General features: G+C 37.8%; 1 protein-coding gene across 1 annotated transcript; it reads left to right on the top strand.

Moving 5' to 3' along the window:
- The first annotated feature begins 3,380 nt into the window (after window positions 1–3,380).
- Window positions 3,381–14,420, top strand: LOC139738485 (DNA polymerase alpha subunit B-like). Its single transcript, XM_071649114.1, has 14 exons — window positions 3,381–3,504; window positions 4,957–5,081; window positions 6,026–6,099; window positions 6,549–6,722; window positions 7,260–7,459; window positions 7,891–7,979; window positions 9,098–9,316; window positions 9,768–9,932; window positions 11,170–11,208; window positions 11,626–11,699; window positions 12,224–12,323; window positions 13,334–13,440; window positions 13,662–13,848; window positions 14,259–14,420. The coding sequence occupies exons 1-14, from the start codon at window positions 3,420–3,422 to the stop codon at window positions 14,418–14,420; spliced, it is 1,800 nt and encodes a 599-aa protein (XP_071505215.1). The 5' UTR covers window positions 3,381–3,419.
- Window positions 14,421–17,283: the final 2,863 nt, after the last annotated feature.

The following is a 17,283-nucleotide window of genomic DNA, read 5'->3' on the forward strand; positions in this document are numbered from 1 at the left end:
TATTCAAGTCCAAACTTCTGTGTCGTTTGAAAATTTCAAGAAAAAATGTGTAAACGTTTAAGTTTTGACTTTTAATTTTTAATACTTATATGTTCTTGCCATCTGAGTTTTTACCCAAATCAAACACTGAATACGTATTTATGTACACATTTTTGTGTAGTTTGATTTTTTAAAAATTTTAGTTGGATATATTCTTTGCGACCGTATGCACTTTTTTTTTTTTTAACCAAAACATTTTGCTGCAGCAACTATTATCGGGAAAAGGGGGCGGGTGGGATGGGGGATAGGGGATAATGGATGGATCACACTTGTTGGTCTTTCAATCATGTGTGATATTTTACTGGTTATGATAAATTTTTACTGTTATTTTGAATGTAAGACGTACTTTAATTCTACATTGTTATATCTTATTCATCTTATATCATATTCAACTTTATATTTTGATTGTTATTTTATCTTAGTATATTGTATTGTATAATGTATGATGTATTGTTATGGATTGTAACATTGTATTGTCCAAAATTTGTTTCAAATTGTAAACTGTATTTTAATATTCTTTATGTAATACAGGGCTCTCTTGTAAAGCAGTTTTATGTACTGAAGAGACTACCCTGTATAAAGAACACAGAATAAAGAAATAAATAAATGAATTATGGGGGTGGGGTTATAATTGGAAAAAAGTGCACCCTTACACGTACCTTTATTACCGTATGCCCCCCCCAAAAAAAAAAAAGAAAAAGAAAAAAAAAAGATACAACGGGACTCTCCGCAATGATAACTTTGAAATCATATAGTGACTCAATCCAAATACAATTTCAGGGTATGAAACCATATACATGTAGATAACTTATTACCCATCACATCTTATACAGAACACCCTATCCAATTTGCTTCAGTGGTCAAAGAGAAATGAGGAGTTTTGTATAGAGCATGTCAGGAATCCCTTCCCTCCAGGTTCTCTCCATTGTGGTCCCACCTCACATCCAACTGGACCCCATGGAAGACCAGCTTAACGTACTGAATATGGGCTATCCAGCCATCTTCTCAGATGGAAAATGAACAAACAAACAAACAATATGTAGTTCCAAGAGCATCCAAGTGCTAGACTTGCGAAGAATCAGACCCATGACATGCTTTACAACGATCCACATTTCTCTGTGATCACTATATAATCCAAATCATAACCAAATTGAATGGGGTTTTCTGCAAAATACAGCTTTAGATTGCCCCTAGCGGGCTACTTTCTTAGAGGTATGATAAGCAAGTATTTTTCTAAATCTTTAAACGATAATTTTGTTCGACGTATGAATCATACGTCATGAAGAAAAGTCTCGCGGATCATCATTATTTATAATCAATATCATCTATAAACTATATCATACCAAGTTCAGCATCGTGGATTCGTGTTTATGAAGATGTCAACCACCTCTTTCAGGTTGATCACTTCCTGGTATTATGAATGTGAAAGAGTGCAAGAGACGTTAGTCGAGTGTTAATGGTCGTATATCACAGAAATGTTTTTGTGGGGGTGCAAAAAAAGAGGATTATTTTCAAAATCGGGGAAACACGCAAGCAAGGGGACTGTGTGAAAGGGAAGAGGTATTCTCTCCCACGCTAGGGGCTTTTGTATATTTACAAAAATTCAACGATCTTTGGCACACACTTTTGATAGAATGTTTGGGACATTTTCAATAAAAAAAAAAGTATAACGGCGATATATAGTGACCCATATTGGAGAGGTGTGTGTGTGTGTGTGTGTAGGGAGGAGGATATACCTCCTCCCCACGAGGGAGCTTTGCATTTCTAGAATTAAATTAAACGATCTGGTCAGTGCCACACTCTTGGTGGAATATAATCATAGAAAAATTTCAGTCAAGTCGGTTATGCAATGTATATAAATCTAAAAAAGTTGCAATAAAAAAAAAGCACCAAACAAACTAAATGCTGCATATTTTCAATGATTTTACATTTTTCTCAACAAGGGGGGGGGGGGTAGGATATGCCTCATAATACATGAGGGAGCTCTTGTTCATTTAGAATTGAATTTCAACGATCTGGTGCACACTTTTGGGTGCCCTGATTTTGGAAATTTTCAATGAAATAAATGAGAAAATGAAATGATATTCGGTGAGGGGGGAGTGTTGAGTCGAGTTATTTTCTCATTTACTGATCAAATAATTTGATAATCTTTAGCGCAAGGGATTGAGCTGGGGGAGGGGGTTGTGTGGGTTTTTCTCTTTTTTAGATCGTGTTTAATTTGAAATACAAAAATATTGTTGGATTTGGATCTTAAGGAAGAAGTTTTCATCTTGATTAGTTTCAATTGATTAAACCAAAGGGACTGCACAGTACTGGTTGAGGCGAGGATTCAGCTTGCAACGTTTTGCGAGATATTTAGAAACCACTCTTTTATGAAATATTAAAGAGCATACAACTCTAAGGGGAATCAAAAGTTTATTTGATGAAAATCTGTTTTGAAATGACTGAGATATCTAAAAACGAGGAAAAACAAAGAGATCCTAATAAAAGTCGTGGCCTGTCAATTTTATTAGGATAGCTTTTTTGGATATCTCTCCCCCCCCCCCCCCCCCCGTTATTCGAGCAGTTTTGATGCGAATCCACCAACTTCTCTATCTCTACGGGGATCTGTGGAAAACGTTCATTCAAGATCCCTGATGGTTTATTTCAAGCTTTGATCCTCCGTAAATATGTGTGGACTGAGAAAAACATTGATTTTTAGAATTTTAAGATGCATGTTTTAATGAGATTAGCCCAGGCTGGAAGGATCAAGAGCAACCGAGGATTCAATCCTGGGCCCCGTCTTATAAAGCCTTCAAATCAATCACAAGTCCCCAAATCAATCGCAACTTGCATTGCAGCACACACAAATTACGAAAACTTATGATTGATTTCTATCGCAAGTCTTTATAAGACAGGCCCCAGATCGATGAACAGGCTCTGACTTACAGCATCGCTCCGAAAAAAGCAAAGAGTTGCACCCCCGTGCCGATCCCTCTTTATGCTTATTGGTGATTAACGCGTAGACAGTATTCTTCGTTCCCGCAGAGTAACCGCGCACTTTCTGTACGCGCCTTTATTCTGATGCTGTCTATTATCTTCTCGTTAGTAATGTACGTGCGGTCGATTTATTTCTGCGCGACCCGGAAGTGCGTACTAGGCGATTCAAACGCGGGAAATAAGAAGAGCACTGCAGTGTTAGTGAGTGGGACAGCAATCCTGAGCGTGGTGGCTCAGCTGGCTGAACCCGTCGCGGCCGTGGCGGCGTAACTACAGGCGTCAACCCTGCGTGCCTGGCATCCTCCGTACTCGATGAGCCAGCGGAGCTCGCGGAATAACGCCCAGTCCAGTCTGTACCCAACTTCATCTTTAGACTAGCTCAGTCATTTCACGAGTTCAACATGACAAACATTAGCGAAAATGAACTCTCTGAACAATTTGAGACATTTGGTGTGACGATTGACGACCCAGATGTTGTAGACAAACGTAAGTTCATGATAAATTCATCGTTCAATTGTAAAGGCGCGGGCGCACTCAGTCAGGGCAGGGCAATGCACTCACCAGCATACAGTACAGGGCAGGCAGGCCCAGTTTGTGCCTGATAATATTTAGCTTGTCTAAACGTTTATGTACGGCACGGGTATTGTACCTTAGTCCTTGTCCTTACTTGTCCTTACCATTATCTTTAGTAAATGCCTGCCTGTAAGTAGAATTCTTATAGTGGCATCAATTAGATCTATCATGATCATGGCATGGCCACATGGGGAAAGCTAAATAAATCAAGTAAATGGATGTTGCCACTGTCACTGACACTGAGCTGTATTTCAATCGAATCATTTCGTCAGCTGTGTTGTACTGTGCTTATACATAACTGTGTAAAAGAGACTAAAGTGATACCAGGTGTCAGTGATATTTTGATATGATAGGTGCTCTAATGATGATATGTATCCTCTTTGTCAACTTCTTCTTAGCCGATGTAGAAATGTAGACAATATGTAGGATTAAGGAACTAGTCTAGTAGGTGATCAACCCAAGTCCCCAAACAAAGCCCATGCACACCCTAATCTAACTGCGACCAGCCCGGGATAACTGTGTTACGGAGCGCCCTGGGGTTAACCCTAACCTAAATTCCAATATGCAGATTGCAAGACTAAACCATGTAACTACTTAAACAATTCCGCAAGTTTGAATCAAGTTGATGCTGTAATTAAGAATATAGACTCACATCAACTCTTTTAATACACCTTAAGGTCCTTAGATGGTCGCAAGAGTCATCGGGTGCAACATTTTATTGCTTGAATATTGTCATCTTGCGTAGATCTAGACTCTATGTGATGGTTGCAACATCTAAAACTCTTGCCAGCCAGGTGCCAGTGCCTGCCATGATCACCTGATGGATGTTGCAGACAGACATTCTCTAAATTTACTAGCACAGCATGGCATACCCGATATAAACTCTAGGTCTGGATCCAGACACCTAGCGTAATCTAAGTAAGTTTGAGTACCTAATTTAAAGCTTCTTGATGTCTTGATCACCTAACTTACAGGCATGATGCCACTTGTGAAGCAGTGTTACTGTTTATAGCAGAGTGTGTATCTATATAGAAACCCTCACAATGTCCACACAACCTTATCAGCAGTTAGCACCCCCTATCTTGAAGATGTACAATGTACGGTACAACCTTGTATGAACACATTTCTCTGAGGCTTGGGTAACCTATGTTAATTTTATTGTAATGATTTAATGGAAAAAATGCCAAAGGGTATTTCTTTGGAGAAAAGAAACAAACCCAATAATAGTCATGTTTTCCCCAAATGAATAAGGCCAATATTGTAAACAGGACAAACCAGCTGTTGGAACCAAAGTGTAAGCCATGGCATTTTGCAATCTTAGTTAATTCTGCTCACTACATGCTTTTTTTAAAACACTATTCACAGTGAAGGAGTTCTGTATCGTGTATAAACTGACGGTGGAAGATTGTGTGGCAGAATGGATCGCCTTCTCCACAACCCACAGTGGCCTACCAATCAATGCAGACACCTTGGATCAGTTAGAACGTGAGGTGAGTTTGACTTCTGTACCAAATTATTCAGAGAGATGTTACTGCTATCATCACTTGATTCCATTTTACTCTCAGCTAAAGGAAATGTATCCTTTTTTGTGCGATTTCGCTGTGCTCAGTTTGACTTTCATGAGTAAAATCAGACAAATATAGTGGAAAAGATTAATCAGATTTAGACATAAGTCAGAGATGAATGGAATTTCAAAGTTCTCTCCTATAATCATGGAATGGTGATATTGTTCACAAGCACATTATTTGTAGATTCATAGTTGAAGCAATATACACTGAACGCCTCATAACTCTTCAGTTGGTGTGAGTACAATATGTTTTTATTCAATCATAAAGCAATAGTATTTCCCCAGCTGTAAAATTCATCATTGCTAGGTTATTTAATAGTGCAACACATCAAAAATTTCATCTGAAGGATATGAATCTTTTTTAGTCGTTTCAGGACAAGTAAATTTGGTGAAGGTTTGTGTGTGTGTTTATGTTTGTGTGTGTGTGTGTGTGTGTGTGTGTGTGTGTATGTCAATGGGGGACATGTAATGCCATACCATTATCACCTCATCTAAAGTGAATATAGTATATATGGCTGTGACTGATGTCAATATTTTGTGAAAATATGAAACTTTAAAGTTCCATAATTATCACTGTAGGTCCAATTTTGGTGAAAGCTCTATCATGTTTGCCTTTGATTTTATTCTTAAAATCAGTTTCTTCTGATAATCTGAGAAAGTTGTATCAATATAAATAGGCCTGTGTATTATGCAGTTTGGTACTTGAATTCTGTGTGTGTGTGTGTATGTGTGTGTGTGTATGTGTTGTATGCATGTAACATAATTATATGAATCTACATCCATTTGCTTTTGTAACATTAAGCCATTATCTTTTTATCTACATGAACATTTATTTCTTATTCATTTTGCCCCCCCCCCCCCCACCAGTCATTAGGGAAGAGACTCAACCAGGTGAAGACCCCCTCCAGTCAGAAACCAACGACCCAGCAGAGCTATCAGATGTATCCTTTTCAGTTTCATGTTCTTTTTGTTTTCTTTTTTTATCACAAGGATGGATTGCTGCATTTTGTATTTTAAAGCAATCTGAAGACACAATGTTTTTTTTTGTCATTGGCAAAATTTGTTTTGAAGAACAACATTCTCAGTGTACATGAATCTTACATGGTACATGTTGGTATTGTCTTTCACTTTGCCTTTTGTTGGAGGATTCTCTTTATGTGACAATTTGTTATCTGTGACCTTTGCTAAGAGCTTCTCTGAACTCATAGTCATGCTGCAAATTCACAAAGAAGTATCGAAAAATAAAACCAAAATGTAAATAAAATACACCAAAATTATTCTTTGAAGAAGAGCGTCTCATGTTTTCATATAAATAAGCCATTCTGTGGCTCTAGTGAACTATCCATCTTCTTCAAGATGTTTCCATGACAACACCACCTTGCTATTAAAGGCTGTTGGATGATGACGAGTCTGAGGATCTCCTGGATGCCTACACACCGGGGCCAAAGGCGCGGCAAAAGAGGGTCTTGACCACTCCGGACACGTCCAGTAGTAAAAGGACTCCGCTAAGAGAGCAGAACAAGATGGATGCGAGCCCAGCATCCACCAGTGGCTCCATCTCTTTGTAAGTCATCTGAATTCTTTACTCCTAAGACAAATCGTTACCCATTCAGATGCTACAGCCAAGAGGATGGAATCTGCATGTATCATGTTGATATCAAATATGTTCGTATTTTTCTGTTTGTTACAATAACTGATCTGATCTATAAAAAAAAAACTCCCCAAAACAATCAAACAATTAAATAGTTAATATTAAATAGTTAAACTTAGTCTGTCCTGTGAAAGAAGGCAAAATAATGCTATAAGCACTAGTGTCAACTTATGGTCAGGCAAGGTTATGATTAAGAATGGAAGGAAATCTGATACTTCTTTTTGATGCAGGTTGAGGGAAATGGCAAGATTTGCAAAATCTATGAAGTCAACAGCTTGGCAGTCTGTGTGGCATAAATCTTGACCAGATCGAACTTGGTTCTACAGATCTGACTCTTAAGATTGTTTATCAGTGAGGACATGCTATTCATCTCTTCTCCCAATTCAAGTTGGTTATTGAAAAAGGGAATAATAGAACATGGCAATGATGCCATGTGTTTCGTTTGATCAGATCATCGACTCCCTCACAGAAGTACAGCAGCCGCAGCAAGTCCGGGGAGGTCGTGGCCAGTTTTGGACCGGTCACTACTGTGAACTGGGAGGGCTCTGATCTCGGACAGTGCTGTGTGACCCGTGGCGAGATGAGCCCCTGTGTGCAGAAGGCAGAGAAATATAAGTACATGATGCAGAAGATCAAACGCAAGGCTGAAGGTTTGTTTGTATGTTTAAATTCATTTTATTTTATTTGCACATGAAATCATTTTATTTTTTTTCAGAGGGGCAGTAAATACAATATTTCAACAATAAAGACAACAACAATAATGACCAAAGCAATCAATCAATCAAATAAATCCCCATACTCTGTGCTGGTTTACTGCAAGTAAAGGAGACCTTGATTTTTAGAGTTGGGTTGTTTTTTTACATCTGTGTCCCGAGTGTCATCTTCTTTCTTGTGAAAGTATTGTCATTCTTCAGACTTCACACTTTTGGTGCATCACAGGCTCCCAATGGAATGTCATGTCATATTTTTGTGAAATGTCTTGTTTGTAATGACATACAGTATTTGTAGATGTGTTGTGTTTAAGTGTACCTGAAGGACAGGAATGTGCATTAAAGTTGTGCAATTTTTTTTTTTTTTTCAGTGCTGAATGAGGTGATAGAAGACATGTCAAAAATGTTGCAAGAGAAATACAGCATTGAGAATGTGGCTCATCTAGCATTGCCTATCCAGGTAAGTTTATTTTATTTTTCTCTGAAAGCTTGTTTTGTCAATGAATTGATATATTAAATGACCCAAAAAATAATATACCATGCAAACCATGGTTCATGGTTGGCATTGCATGTAGAGAGTGGATACTTCATGCCTATCTGTACTGAAATTGGGAGTACATCCATAAAGTCCCATTAACCACATCTCTGTTGTTTGATGTTGTATTTCTTTTTTTTTACTATTCATTTTGAGTGTTTCAGAAGGTAGCATAAGTAAATTCACCATCATTTGAGTCTTTAGTTGTTCATATATAATTCTTTGTTTTGTTGGAAATTTTTCAAAAGCCTCCTAGTCGCTAAATTTATAATTGATTCTAGAATTGGGAAACACATAGAAGATTGCAGTTCCAGTTTCTCTCTCAAATTGACAATTATCAGTATGTTTCTTTCTTTCTTTCTCATTTTGTGCAAAGTTAATGAAGTCTACCAGTTCCATCAACTTTGTTTTCCCATGTAAAATATGCAATGAAATTCAGAATTGCCACGATGAAAAGATTGTAGTTTCTGCAACAAAATTCTCCCAGGATGAGATAGGTTGAATGAGATCAAAATGCTATAATGCAATGGAAGGCACGTTAAAATAATTTTATACTTTGACAATTTGACAGTAAATGTATGCATTTGATTTTATGTGGTCATCTTATGTACCAGTGCATAAGTTGCTTGTTTGAATTCATTTCCATAGCTCCACTGATGAGAAATGAGTGACTACATGTGATAGTCTGTTAGATGTAAGCATTTGTGCCCATGCAACTTAGCTTAAATTGCATGGCTATTGAGGGTTTTTGGTTTATTTCCTAAGTCCTCCCTAGCTTAACTTCACCCGAATGTCAATGAATCCACACAGTTGTAACATATTACAACAGTACACAGATACCACAGAATTTGAAATGATCATGGAATCCCTATTCAATGGCAATTATCTGATCAGGACATTCTTGTTGACAGGCGGGGGGAAAAATAACATTGACACGTTTGCTGATTGACACATCCATAAAACTCTAGGAGGACTGGTGTATGCCAGCACAGCCAGGAATTACTGGAGGAAAGTTTAGCAATTAGTTTGTTTTTGATGAATAGGAATCAGAGACTATCGTCGGTAGGATCTGCTGTGACAGCAACGGGCGGCTCAATGCCCAATCCGTGATGATGGAGGGGTCGGTGGAGTCATCGGCGGGCAAACAGACAGCCATAAGCCTCGCAGAGGTCAAGGCCTACTCGCTGTTTCCGGGCCAGGTCGTTGCCATGGACGGTGTCAACAGCGCAGGGGTGAAATTTGTGGCCTCTAAAATCTACCCGGTAAGTTCTATTCCAACTCGTGCAGGCATTTCTTTCTGTGCATTTCCATAGGGGGGCCTGTTTACTGAAAGCACCGCTAGCTTCTGTATGTAGAGATTCCTGCAAAGGCATAGCAATGAAACTAAAAATTAAGATCCATTATAGGGCAGCTTTGAGCCTCCCCTACCTTTAAGTAAACTCAGAACATGCGCTGTGTCCATAATTTAGGTTGACAAACACTTTAAACATATATACTTGATGTGCATATGTATGATTGAGCATGTGCTTTTGTATCTGTCATACATCACCCTCCAATGTAAATGCTTTGTTTGCATGGGTTCTTATTACCCACCATAATGAAAGTTGGTTTGTTTGATTGTTTCAGTATGGGTTGGAGTGATGACATTTTAGGTGTAACCATGAAAAAATGCACTTTGATATTATGTACACCTGCTGTTGTTCTCTTTTCCAGGGGGTGATGGGTGACTTCCGGCCGATGAGCCAAAGTGATGGTCAGAGAGACATCAATCTCCTCATAGCAGCTGGTCCTTTCAGCCCGTCGGACGCCATGAGCTTGGAACCGCTGGAGGATCTGGTCCGGGTCATAAAGAAAACTAGGCCTGATGCCTGTATTCTGGTAAGTGGTCTCCACTGGACCTCTCTTTATCCACAACCTACAGTGTATCAGGCAAAGAGTTTACTATTGTATGATATTTCCAACCTTATGGAGTTGATTATTGTTATTACTGTCATTATTATTACTGTTGTTGTTGTTGTTGTTATTATTATTATTATTATTATTATTATTATTATTATTATTATTATTATTATTATTGTTATTATTATTATTATCATTATTATTATTATTATTATTATTATTATCATCATCATCATCATCACCATCATTATTACCTCCGCCAAGGGAGGAGGTTATGTTTTCGTTACCTTTGGTTTGTGTGTTTGTGTGTTTGTTTGTCCCTGTGCAAAATAACTTACAAAGTAGTTAACGGATTTGGATGAAATTTACAGGAAAGGTTGAGAATGACACAAGTAACAATTAACTTTTGGCAGTGATCCGAGAATTTTTGGGGAATTTATGAAGGATTTTTGATATTTTGGCAGGTAGGGTCAATGAACTTGGGAGTTCAGGCTGCACGTATTTGAGGTTTGCATGCGAGCACTAAAGTGCGTGCTCTAGTTTCTGCTAGGGCGAGGTGCGCCGTGCAGCTGAGGGTTTATGATGTAACAAAGGCTTCTATATTGGGAAATCGGACGACTTTCAGCACGGATGGAAATCACTGATATCTCTATGGAAGAACAAGATCAGTGGTGGAAATGAGCTGCATGCTTGGCGGAGGTTTGCGCTCTCAGAGTGCTTCCAGTTATTATGGCATGAATTGCTGTAAAACTAGTCTAAAGTTTACTATTTACTAGGCTGTAAACTAATGAAAATGGCATATGTACCAGATTATACAAAACAACCCTTAGCAGTTTTTTTAGTGAATTTTATTATCCGATTTTACTATCTCTTGCAAAACATTTTCTCATTTCATTGTTATTTGTTTTCATTATGATTTAAAAAAAATGTTTTATTTGTATGTTGGTATGTAACAGTTTATATTCAATTGTGTGATGGGATATCATTCATTGTCCTGTAAAACTTGAATTCACAAAAATGTATGTTTTTATGTATTTACAATTGTGCTTTTTGAAAATATTTGAAAGTCTGCTAGTAGTTACCACTGTTTGATGTTCAATCTCAATAGATTTTATATTGAATAAAAGATAATTGTTGAGAATTGAAATTATTCATCATTCAGCTGATATGCCACACTCTCATCACTTTGCTCTTTATCTGTTTGCTGCTTCACCAGATTGGACCATTTGTGGACGTTGATCATAGCTTAGTCAAGGTGAGTTTTCTTTCATAAACTCCTGCCTCTCTGTCACTCATTCCTCTCCCCTTTCACATGTTATTATGTATTGGTACACCTCATACTGTATACGCCATATATTTCGCGAGTCTAAATTTTCGCGAATCGAGACTTCCCAACGATTTCGCGAGTGGTTAAATTCGTAGAGTCCTGTACTGAACGGAGAAATGTGTACGCGTACGTCACATTCATATATCAGGATCAGAGTCAATATTCGCGTGTTTTTAGTTTCGCGAAAAGCAGCTGACTTGCGACATTCGCGAAAATAAAAACCTCACGAAATATTCAGCGTATACAGTACTTTACTTAAACATCTTTATTCTATCGTGCCGTGTATTTAAATGTCGCAGCCGTATGATTTAATGCAATCTCACAAATGTATATGTATCTCCCCAGGAGGGTTCCCTTGGAGAAAGTTACGACAGAATCTTCAATGACATCATACAGGCCATTGTTAAGAAAACTGAAAGGTAAATTTGTCATTGTAAGTGTCTTTAAGGATTTATGATTTTATGAATCACTTTAGTACAGTTTCATTTTTTTTGTCTGTACTGTTGTGAATGCAAAGTGCAATCATCCCCAAAGCTGGTGCTTACTTTCTGAGATGAAATATTTTCAGTGTCTTATTCTTAAATGTATGTACCTGGTATAGAAAGTAGCTGCTTCATTCATGGATAGACTGATGACATCCTTTGTATCAACTCAGAAAATGTTTGATCAGTGCTTTGCCCACTTTCTTTTGTGAAAATGCTGTAAGTACAAACTATTGATGATCTTAGCAGCTGATCTACCTGAGTTCATTTTGTTTTCACTCCGTAGAACAACCATTTCAAGATGATACACTGAAGCAATACCATGACACAGAGCCATACCTGTTGATACAACCACAATTCAGTATGTGGTGGTATTAATTTAGAGAATAATACTTCTTATCAGAACATTTGTGATTTATTACTGACAACTGTCTTATTGTACACTATTTCATTCCTCTCAGTGTTGGATGTGAACTCATTTTCCAGCCATCACTGCGAGATGCTCAGCATCATTTTGTCTACCCCCAGCCTCCATACCCAGAGATGAAAAACCAGCCCAAGGTAAAACATATCTAAGTGCTCGCATGTGCGGAATAAATATTTCATCAGTTGTTTGTATACATGTATGCATGATCTATTTGATGCAGTTATGTGATATAATTCATAAAAATGCATTTTTATTCATCTATACACACAGGTTATTACACCTGATGTCTTAATTGAGATTCCATACTTCACTGTGATTATCAACAGATAGCAAATGCATTGACTACTCTAAATGCCATTTATGTTTCATGTTGGTGTTATTATTTATTTATTTTTTAAATTTATTTATTTATTTACTTATTAATTTATTTTTATTTATTATTATTATTATTTATTCATTTATTTATTTATTTATTTATTTATTTATTTATTTTTTTTTTTTTTTTTTTGGGGGGGGGGTGAATTTTATGAGGAGACTGGTATTTTCTAAACTGATAGCATGCCAAACTATTGCCTCCCATGACACAAATGCAATGTATGTCAGTTTGCATGTGGGATATTGCTAACTTTGCTCCATTCGCAAATTCAGCCAACTGCAAATTTTATCATCTCATATATACTGGTAGTTAAACTTGTACAATTGTCTAGCAGATACTTTTCGAGACACTCTGTGGCATCCAATGGGCTGGGTATTTTGTCCACAGCCTCTAAAATAGTCATGTTGATGGAGACATGCTTGAACTTCACCCATTTAATGTAATCCTGTCATTACATTTGCTTATTTTATATTTTTCTCTTTTTTTAATTATTATTGTTTGAGTTTTTTTTACGTAAATAGTGAAGAGATGCAATCAACAGACATATCACCTTATCTTTACTATGTCCCAAACTTCTTGGCAGATACATATATGATTTAAGATATTTCCACCATCTCCTGCCAATATGTTTATGAGAATAGTTTCAAATGTTAAAATCACTAAGCATGCATGGATTGAAGCAGTTGCAAAAGAAATGCATTGCTGCAATATCAAACATATCAAAAGTGATTCTCTCACTTTTCTCCTCTCTTTGTTTTCTCTACAAAGCGGGTTCACTTCATTGCAGAGCCAGAGATGATCTCCATCAATGGTGTTACCATAGCAACCACATCGACAGATGTCCTATTCCATCTTAGTAGGGAGGAGATATCCTGGTAATTATCACAATCCTCTTAATTTATACTGTTGACAGTTCTACAAACCACGCACAAAATCCTATTTATTCCTCATGCACTCTACACAAATCTCAAGTAAAATTTGCACTTAATTTGCATTTGGTAGTACCATAGTTTTATTTGTCTGGTAGAAATTTATGTATGTCGTAAAACTCACTGTTTTGTAATGCCGAGTTTGCTGGCTTTCCCGATTTTTGCAGTCCGCCTGGATCGTCTGATCGTCTGGGTCGTCTGGTTAGACACATTCTCACCCAACGCAACTTCTACCCACTCTATCCTCCTGCTGAGGAGGTGCCGGTTGACTATGACAAATTCTCTCGCTTCGCAAAGATGGCATGTGCTCCCCACCTCTTCATCTGCCCGTCTCGTTTACGCTTTTTTGTCAAGGTAAAATCAGGTTAAATCCTATCCACAGACATATTTTTTCAGATGGAGATAGGCACTTAGGACCTAAGTAAGTTCAGCGAACTGTGTATAAATGAAGCCACTGGTAAAACTTGTCTTCATTCCAAATGTTTCCATTAACTAATTTGTGACTTGTATAAAGGACTTCTGTGGAGGGAAGTTATTGATAAGTCAGCCTCTTGTTGTTCATGCTATATTTTGCTAGAAGACTACGGACATAAAAAATAATAATAATACTAACCGAGAGATTCAAAGTTGTTGTTTTTTTTACTTCCCCGTTTAGTTGCAGATAATGAGATATGCATGCCATGCACCAATTAAAATGTTAACATTTTGTTTTGTTTTGCTATTGTTACTATTTTTTATGCATATTTGCTGAAATTTTAATACAGGAAATTGAGGGAGCTGTGTGCATCAATCCAGGCCTCTTGACCAGTGGCCAGGTGGGAGGAACCTATGCCAGGCTGGTCATCAAGAGCCAGGACTCTGTTCAGGACAGCAAGACTGACCACTCTGTAGCTGACTGGACGGCTGTGGAGATTGTCAGGATATGAAGCAAGAGCCACTGCCTAACCTCCCACATACTGTATGTTGATTGGTACATGAATAAGCTAACTGTACGTCATTACCATATGCCCCAGACACATAAAATTTTCAAACAGTTAACCCTAACTAGGCCGGGGGGGGGGGGGGCCCTCCGAGGCCCCCCCCCTCGATGTTCCGCGCGATGTATCGCAAGCGCAAAAAGCTATCGCCGCGACGTTTCATGACTTTTTTCTTTCGAGTCTCCCGCATCTTTTGACACCAAATTTGCGACGCCCGGGCGCGGGGTTCCAAAGTTACTCATAAATATGTACATGCATGTCAGACCAAAAATTGCTCAAAAACGTTAATTCGCGTACAATTTCAATGCAAACTGTGCTTACTGGCAAATTTCATAAAAGCATGATTATTTTGGTGTTTTATTGATTAAAATCAATGAATAACATATTTTCTTGTTCGGAGTGATGTCGCGGACAAATTTCATTGAAAAAACAATGAAAAACATAAAGTCGAAAAAACAAAGAAATACATAAGAAATTCAAAAAACAATAAAATACTAAAGAATTTTTTCTGATATCACAAATTTTTTTATTACATTTGCTAAGGACACTAAAAAGAATATTTACACAAAAAATGTGCCTGTTTTGAGCTTTATTTTGTGATTTATACCAAATAGTCTTATTTTATGCATCATCGTGCATAAATTAGCATAATTTAGCATAAATGATGATTTAAAAAAAAAATTAACGTTATGGTATTTTAGATTACATCATAGGCAATATGTGTGCCAATTTTCGTCGCGATCGCGTGGTCGACGGCTGAGATCTGGAGGGGGGGCCTGGAAGGCCCCCCCCGGCTCTATCAACTACCTAAATAGCCCGGCCTACTTAGAGTTAAGTGCATTTTATTTATCACACTGCTATTTTGCTACTTGTAGTCTGACTCTAAAACCTAATGGTGGATTTTGTTTTGATATATTGTTGTTTCTGTATCAGAATTTCCCAATTTTCATCCAAACTCTTGTAAAGATACTATTGTCAGGATAGCATTGGGTCAGTTTCAGCTCAAACTAAACTGCATTCAAAAGAAGTGTTAGGAATGGAATTGCTCATATTTCCTTTGACTTTTATTTTTCAGCATTCCCCTTTACATTAGTTTGAAGTTTTGAATGAAAAGCAGAAAATCAGGCCATGTTTAAAGCACTTTTGAAAACATTTCTGTCTAGTTCAAGGGATTCAGTATTATGATGTAAACAATCAGATCTCCCCGTGCTCACTGCGTGCAGAGCATTCTTAGCAACATAGCTTTGGGTCATAATGTTGAGCGTATTGACGTACGGGGGATTCCCCTCTGCTCTTGTGCAGTTGCGCCCCGACAAACATAACTTAAGAAACAATAACAATGGCTGGCTCGTCTGAAGCTGAACGCTCTATTGAGCTGTAGTACACAGAACATTCTAGCAACATAGCTTTAGGATCTCAATGTTAGGCGCATTCACTTTCTGGGAATTCCCCTTCGTTCTTGTGTATTTGTGCTACGACAGATGAAACTTAGGAAACAATAATGGCTGGCTCGTCTGCAGCTGAACACCCCAGGGGGCTGTCATACAATTGATCCTGCCTGTTTGGCACTGTGCTCAAACTTTGTCTGACATTGTTGGTGTCTTGAAAATACCCCTTGGGAATCTAAACTAGGCAGGAATTGGCCCATAAGGGGAAGGGCTGACTCAAGTGGGCAAAGAAAGGTTTTGATTACTTGCTTCCTAGGGAACAAAGAGAAAGGGCCCCACATGACAGCTATAGAAAAAGAAGGCCAAACAAACAAACCAACCCAACCCAACCCAACTCAAAACAAAACAAGAAAAGAGGAAAAACAAAACAAAACATGTATTACTAGTATTGAGTGCCTTTGGGGTAGGGTGAGAAACCATTCACAAGTGGGCTTGGGAGGAAAAAGGCAGCAGCCCCCCCCCCCCCCCCCCCCCCCCCCCCCCACCTGGGTTGAAAATCTGCTGGGAAACTTTTTTCAATGTTGAGTGGACTCATTGAGACTTCATGTGATGATCATAAGGAAGATACATGTATACCATTTGGCATATCCCAATCAATATCTATGCCAGTTCCCAGAAGGTGGAAGTGTCATGTTCTGGTGATTATTACGCTTACCATGTCTGATGTATATCTTGTTATATACAATGTACCTGGACATTAAGCCATTTTAGATTTGTTTTTGTCTTCATTTCCTTCCATGGTGCGACACATAATGAGAGGAAGAATTAATACATAGTAATTGTCTGGAGACATAGTGTATGTACATAGTAGCATTGCAAGTACATGTACCACTGTGTTCACTAGTAGTTTAACTACACTAGTACAATGTACATTGCTGTGGTATTAGGGTTACATTTGTTATCAGTGTAGATACTGCATTAACATTTGCATATATATGTACAGCATAACACATATGAAGTTGCATATCCCAAGTTTGCAGTATGATTACAGTGTATTACTATTTGTAATAAATGTCTTGTCAAACATGTGTCTACTCTTATATTCATGGTGTATGGACTGAGATTTAGTTTTACTTCAGAAAGTCAGAACGCATGTCTGAGAAGCCAATGCACACACACACACACACACACACACACACTTTATTGTAGTTTAAAGGTGGATAAGATATAACGAGACATCGTATTTGATTTTTTTTGTTCACGAGTCTTTGATAGGATTTTTTTTTAGTACAATTTGTATGTCTGTCTTCGTATGGTCATGTGTATGTGGGAGTGTGTGTTCGTGTATGTGTATGCTTTTGAATACAGCTGCTTATTTTTATTCATATCAATATCAGTGTTAACATGGACCTGATAACAAAAGA

The sequence above is a fragment of the Diadema antillarum genome, unplaced genomic scaffold (assembly GCF_040938485.1).
Source record: "Diadema antillarum isolate AM-2024a unplaced genomic scaffold, OU_Dant_1.0 scf00000029, whole genome shotgun sequence".
Lineage (NCBI taxonomy): Eukaryota > Metazoa > Echinodermata > Echinoidea > Diadematoida > Diadematidae > Diadema > Diadema antillarum.

Excerpts from the sequence above, each read along its gene's own strand:
- LOC139738485 (XM_071649114.1), top strand. The coding sequence starts at position 3,420 with ATGACAAACATTAGCGAAAATGAACTCTCTGAACAATTTGAGACATTT. Across the intron at positions 5,082-6,025 it reads TGGATCAGTTAGAACGTGAG|TCATTAGGGAAGAGACTCAA; the intron begins GTGAGTTTGACT and ends CCCCCCCACCAG. Across the intron at positions 9,317-9,767 it reads TGGCCTCTAAAATCTACCCG|GGGGTGATGGGTGACTTCCG; the intron begins GTAAGTTCTATT and ends TCTCTTTTCCAG.